Source organism: Rhagoletis pomonella, unplaced genomic scaffold, assembly GCF_013731165.1.
Source record: "Rhagoletis pomonella isolate Grant_MI unplaced genomic scaffold, Rhpom_1.0 Rhpom_scaffold_00561, whole genome shotgun sequence".
Taxonomy (NCBI): Eukaryota; Metazoa; Arthropoda; class Insecta; order Diptera; family Tephritidae; genus Rhagoletis; species Rhagoletis pomonella.
In genome coordinates, this window is record NW_023459115.1 from 60,743 (window position 1) to 67,725 (window position 6,983).

Consider the following 6,983-nt stretch of genomic DNA (forward strand, 5'->3'; position numbering starts at 1 on the left):
AGGGTGTTGCGGATTTTTTTCCATGTATAAAAATATTTTGATCATGTGTTACATGGAAAAAATGCGCAACACCCTCCACAAAAAAAATTCTAAAAAATCAACGGTAATTTTTAGCGACTTGAAACTTGCACTTTATTATACCTAAATTGAATGGGCTACAAAACTGCATACCCGAAAATATTCTAAATATTCTAATTAAAAATTTTGAAATTTTGATGACAATTTTTTGAAGTTTGATTAATTTTTTTGCAATTTGTGCAAGCTTTGCAACTTTTATTATTGTGGTTTCTGATATAGATTGAATTATATTTTAAATGAAAATTATTACAAATAAATAAATAAACATAATTTGCAAGCAATATCGTTTTGAATTTCGTTGCTAATTAGTTGCACGCATCTGTACATATGTAAGTAACCAAGAAAATAATTTAGATGGGCCTTCTTAAAGTCATTTTAAAAGACGTACCCAAGAAGTGCTGAAAAGGGGGCTTCCTAGCATGCCTTCTATTTACAATTGTGTGTTAGTTATATTATTAAGCATTACAAATAAATTTAGGTATGCATTTTAGATTCCGATAATACATATTTGATAATATCATATTATGAACCTTAAATAAATACCTCCAAGGAGTATGATATTTATGAATTAAGGAAGCAGCTTTTTAAAAGCTACTCCAAAAGGCCTTTTGAAATACGTCCTACAAAAGACCTTCCAGAAGTCCTTCTATGTGTAGTGAAAGCAGAATGTCTTCAATTTGTGTCACTACATACAAAAAAGAAAGGAATGCAGATTGGAAGGCCTCTTGACTCTCAAGAAAGCGTTTCGGAAGGGCTTTTAGCTCCTGAAATGACCTCCTGGGAGTAAATATCTATATATGCATGTAAGTATTTCCATATATTAGAACTATTATCTAGCCCCTACCTTATTTGTTTCCTTGTTTGGCTGTTTCCAAATTCGTTTTATCAATATTTTCTGTCAGAAGTCTTATCTTTAAATGCCTTTCAATTAATTCTGCGGGACAGTCAATATAATCTATCCCGAAAATATTAATCGCGGGTAGATACGTTTTTTGCAAGTTCTCCAATTTTTCTTTTCTTTCAATTTTATTGCAATCCTTTGAAAATTCCAATGCACCTCGGGGGGGTCAGTGGCACCCAGTTATCACGTGAACTAATTGGATTCCACAGCACAACTTCACCAACAACTTCACAATAAAGGCCAATTTTTAATTCCACATCCCAAGTGACAAATTTGAAAAGCCGTAAACATGCTGAGCCTTCAGGCAAGGTATACTTCCTGTGGATTATAAAAAATATAGAAGTAAAGCTACTTTAGCAGAACTAAATTTATTAAAAACCTCGGTAAATATGGCAGTTTAATGTTTTCCAATATAAGGTATCCGTCCTGGTGGTGGCTCAGCTTGCCGATTACTGTGCAACGTCCTTGATGAAGTCGTGGAAAGTTTCGTTCCAGCGCCAGTTCCTCCACCAAAAGAAACTTGTTATAAAAGCAGTATTCAGGTAATTCTAAAACGTCAGCTGTTTCACTTAATTCACTTTTCTCCCCTTCATAACCATCAAGCATTATAATTAATAATTCCACGCATTCATTTAGTAAAGTTCTCCTAAAATTAATATTTTGCAAACAGAAATAAATAACACCAAATGCCATAAACAGAGGTTGCAGCGATTAATCATTTGATTAAATTAATCGATTATTTTCGTTCAATTTAAGATTAGGGTGTGTATCATGAACAAACGACTCAAGATTTTAGTCAAGAGATTTGACCAAGCAAGAAAAAAGCTGAAAATAGTTGCAACTAGGAAAATACATAAGGACTGTTAACCTGGCAGCGTAAGGGCTAAACGAAAGTTCCTGGCCAGAAAAGGAACCTGCGATAAGGAAGTTGTGGCATGCGTCGTCACGCAAGCGAGAAAACGGCCGGTTACAAAAACAGTGGCCTCTCGTATGTAAAACTGTCATACCTAAACAAAACCGTTAAGGCCCGTTTACATACAACTTTGGCGTTGCGTTGGCGTTGGCGTTGGTTTGACAGAACGCACGTTAAAAGTATGCTTGCTACAATGAACGCTTGGCGGCGAATCCTTGGGCCACTAAATTAACATATTAACGACAGATAAATTAATATTTCATATCAATAATTGCATTAAAAACGATATTTCTTGCCCGCACTTGATTAAAAAGGAAAAATATTTCACATAATTTTATTTATTCGCAACAGCTGACGAGCGACGCACGCGAAAAGTTGAGAGTTGGCCATCTTTTTGCTTTGTGTTGGCGTGAGCGTTGTCGAATTTTGGCTATGTGGACGGCTGCATTTGAATTCATGTATTCATAGTCAGCTGTTGAAGCGACGCCAACGCCAACGCAACGCCAAAGTTCTATGTAAACGGGCCTTTAGGCAGAGCGTTTTCTGTAGCGTCAACGTCGAAATGCTATACCTAAACAAAAGCGCCAAATGCAGAAATAACGCCAACAAAAAGCATGGGCTTTTTTGTGTGATATACGAAAATAGTTTCGCCGTTTTCTTCACTTCCTAACGCCCTGTCAAAATCGGATTTTCCAACCGCTGAGCGTTGACGGCGCGTTATTTCGGAAAGTTTCATACAAATTGTATGGCCAAGAGAAACTTTTACAGCCTGACAACGCTGATGCTTTTGTTTAGGTATGGCATAAAGTGTTGGTTTAGACTTATCGATTTATCGAGGTTGCCATGTTATACTGTGTTCACAGGAGTTGGCCTCGCAAATGGGGATAATGCAGCGTTTTTGCTGCATTTAAAATGCAACATTTAGCACTTTCGAACATATGTTTTCGAAGAGCGTTCATGCTATAGCATTTAGCAAATGTACATTTACGCGAGTTCGAAATCGTATGCTTTTGACAAACAGCCGTGTTCCAGTCTCTTATTTAGATGCGTATATATTACGATCAATTCTCACGCAGAAGATAATGTGCAAAAACCCTACTGAAAAGGAAAAAATAAATTTTAAACCAAAAATTCAATACAAAAACTTGAATTGTTTTAACCATAAACGAAGATTTGTTTGTGTATATATTTATTTGTCGGTACATTCAATTAAAATTTCCTCACTTAATTAGGAAACAAACCAAACAGAGTTGATCACAAATTGATCCAGATTTCTATCAGTATCAAATCGATGTTGAATTTGCTTAACTTTTCTTTATCCAAATATGTAATGCAAAATAAAAGAAATCTCGATCGGCGATGTATACTCGAAAAAGCAATGTTGCCACTTTTTCTCTTTAAACCATGTTTGAATCGTGGAAATTTTGGAAGATCACAGGGTTGCTTTTAGCATTTAGATTCTTAATGCAAAAATGTAGTTGCATTTAGTTGCATTTAGGTGACGAATTTTGTATGGATAAATGTACATTAAGAGTAGCATTTAGAGTAGCATTTAGAGCTAAATGCGCTAAATGTGCTTTTACGCGTAAGCAAAAACAGCCTATAATCTACTTATATGTAAATCTAGTATATGCCCCAAGACGAATTTATACAAGGTGGTGTTACTGGCGAATTTAGATTTTCGCCGCGGTACTTCTTAATGTCAAAATGGTATGTTTGTTGTCACGGTGCAGCGAACAAAGGTGGCGCCGTCAGTGGTACCGCTACTTTGGTTTTGCCGATTTTGACAGTTGTGGTAACTTGTAAATAAACCTTTGTTTACAAATCAGCGGAAGAGAAATATGAATTATAAGTGAAAAATCAGTTTAAATTGTGTTAATTTGCAATTTGTGAGTGATTTTTGTGTTGAAGACTGCGTAAAAACTAATACAATGAAGTGATGTGTGTTAAATTGCGACAGCCGTCAAGATGCAAGAAGCGTAGATGCAAGTGTAGCGTTAGGACGAATCGCTGCATTTTCTGTTTCTCTATTATTATATTAACAGCATTTCCTCACAATGATTTAGTTTCTGCTCCACGCAGCCTCTATTAGCAAGTTAACTAATCAATCCCGCAAAGATGCTGCTGCATTTTTCTGCAGCAGCCTTAATTGCAAAGCAATGGAGTGTACTAAAACGTTTGCTGAAGCAGCCTCAATTGCAAAGCAATGGAGTGCACTAAAATGTTCACTGTTCTCTAATAGATTAGATGAAAAATGCAATATTTTCGCATTTAGCAAAATTAAAACACGTTTTTCGCTGTAAAGTGAACTGCTTTGGCAGTTTCAACTCGTTCTTCTTTTCGCTCTATTCTTTGTTTACTTGTGGTACACAAATGTCAACGCCCAGGACGGCGCAATCTTGTATTCTATCATTCTTGGTTTGTTGTAATATGAATTTGCCTTGTTTATAACAAACACATCATTTTGACATTAAGAAGTACCGCGACGAAATCTAAATTCGCCATTAACACCACCTTGTATAAATTCGCCTTGATATGCCCATTGTAAAAGCTACAAAACTAAGGCTTTCTGCACATTGGTCGTCCCATCATAGTTGCTTCGTTGTCACAATAATGATGCAACGATTACATGACGAATACACTTTCGTACACTCGGTCGTGGTATTTCAGTACATTTGGCGTCTAAAAATTCGCTTAGAGCAGGTATTTTCTGTTTTTTGGTTGATATTTTCCCGAAATGGTTACAAATCCTGCAACTTTATAATTATGAACTTTACATTTACCTCTCTTCTTTTATTTTTCTGAAATGTGTTTTGTCCACGCAATCAAAAGACTGTTAATAATTTCGTCATATTTTATAGTTAAAACTCTCACATTTATTTTGAATTTTATTGCAATTATCCACTTTTTACTAATTTCCACAGATTTAATGCAAGAAAGTAATGCAAATATTAACTTTTTACTAATTTTCCCCATAAAATGTAAACAAATAATCCATGTATAACGCTTAGCAAACGACAGTGTCGTACTTATCCTAGGGATGTTGGAAAAACATCGAAAATATCGATGTTTTGCTTAGATGTATAAATAGTCGATGTATCGATGTTTTTTAAAAACTGACATTTCCGGTTTATTGAACCGTCATTCCAGTTTTTCAATTGTTCAAAAAAGAGAAGTGACTTTGACCAAAAAATTTAAATGTCTGCAAGAAGGTCAGTTGCAGTGATTTATTTCAAATTTTCTACAATTTTGCTATGTAACATATTTTGTTGTGAAACGTTATCTGAAAAATTCTATGCAACTCGATGCACCGATGTATGCCCTTCGGTGCATCGAAAAATATCGATGTATATTTGCCACTGATATTCCTAACTTATTCGTTTCTACAAGAAAGAAGAAAAACATCGATGTATTTGCCACTGGTATTCCTAACTGCACGTCTATAACTGCGCTCTGGCGCTCGCATACGAACTGTCAGTTTTATCGCATGCGAAATCTTATCGCTCGGCTGTGCTCGGCTCAAAATTTCCGGACGGGACGATGTGTGTGTTATAAAACATACATTTTTGTTCCTATGTAACTCATCTCTTACTACCGAACTAGTTCAGTTAGGTGAACTATAGTTCAATAAGGTGAACGAACAAAGAATCAGAAGAGCTAATTCATTGAGCTGAATGAACTAGAAGTGGGCTAATCTTTAAAGTGGACCCAAAAATCAAACTATAATTTATATGTAAAAAAACTTTTAGAATTAAAAAACATTGCTGTAGTTTTGCTTTCAGTCCGATTTTTCGTTCAATTTAGTACTGGATCGATTTTCAGTAGTCCGAACGCTGGCATAGGGTGCCTCATAGTACATATGAATGAATGTGAATTTGAGAATTTGTGTGCATCAATGATTTACGACTAGTTTTAGTTCTACCATATTAACATAACAAATTTACCAGAATTAAGTTTTGTATTAGAAAAAATAACACATTTGAATTCATATTTCTTGGAAACAAAAAAATTGAAAGTAAAATTTTGCATTCCGATTTTCGAAAGACCGCCCTGTAAAACGACACTAAACATAGCCATTTATTCGAGCATTTGCAAAAGAGAATGGCGATAATCGATGCAACTCTGCAGGCGAAAATTTGGAAGAAGTGGCTGAAATTAGAGCTGGTATACTATCAATAGTACCGCCCCTCGATAGTTGAAAACATCGATATTACTATCGTCGTGAAAGGTATTGGATTGACACGCTCAGTTGCTTGAAAATTAAATGATTAATAAATTTATAAAATTTATAAATTATTTTGTAAATTAAAGAGATTGTATAATTTTTTTTTTTAATTTGAGTGCATGAATCAAACTTATTAATTTATGCGTCAGAATTATATAACTTATATACATACACTTGCATCCCCTTGGATAGCGACAGGCAAAATCTGAATATATTTTTTATATGGCAAAATTAAATTCGTATTTTGTTTGCCCCTTTTGTTGTGCAAAGTGAAATTGGCTATAAAAAAAACATTTATAATACTATAAAAAAAAAAATAAATAAAAATAAAAGACATTCGTTTAAATTGAAAACTCATACTTGTAAAAGTTCAACTGAGATCAAATACAGAGGCGCATATCAAAATCCGGAAAAGGGAGGTTATTTTACCATATTAAAAGAAAACGAATATAGTACTGCTCAAAATAAAAGCACAACAACATTTTTTAGCACTTTTGACTATTTTTTTGTTTATTTAGTGTCTACTAATTTTTTATAAAAGTTGTACAAAAAATAAAAAACTACAAAATAATTAAAAATTCAAGCGTTTTAATTCGAATTTCCATGAAAATTTTGTGTAAGCAGTTTTATAGCTTATTAAGTTTTACTATACTCAGTGTAAGCTTATAGTTGCTAAATATCTCAATGACTTAATTTTTGTTTTTGCGAATGTGTTGTGAATTTTCTTGCATAAAAAAATTAATTAAATGTGTAGAGATGTTAAGAAGAGACATTGTGAAGTCCTGCTAATACCGACATCGATAGTTTTCAAAAACTATCGATAGTGGCGACAGTTTTCAACTATCGATACTATCGATAGTATCCCA

At 34.1% G+C, this 6,983-nt stretch overlaps 1 protein-coding gene across 1 annotated transcript; it reads right to left on the reverse strand.

Moving 5' to 3' along the window:
* Positions 1-928: 928 nt before the first annotated feature.
* Positions 929-1,693, reverse strand: LOC118751145. The gene is made up of 2 exons (XM_036485912.1): positions 1,359-1,693; positions 929-1,297 (listed from the first exon to the last, which is right to left on the reverse strand). Exons 1-2 carry the CDS (start codon positions 1,670-1,672, stop codon positions 1,105-1,107), a joined length of 507 nt encoding a protein of 168 aa, XP_036341805.1. The 5' UTR covers positions 1,673-1,693; the 3' UTR covers positions 929-1,104.
* Between the last annotated feature and the right edge of the window lie 5,290 nt (positions 1,694-6,983).

Bases quoted from the DNA above. Each gene is read 5' to 3' on its own strand.
- LOC118751145 (XM_036485912.1), bottom strand. From the start codon at position 1,672: ATGGCATTTGGTGTTATTTATTTCTGTTTGCAAAATATTAATTTTAGG. The intron at 1,298-1,358 runs GTTTTTAATAAA...TATAATCCACAG, and splicing joins AAACTGCCATATTTACCGAG to GAAGTATACCTTGCCTGAAG.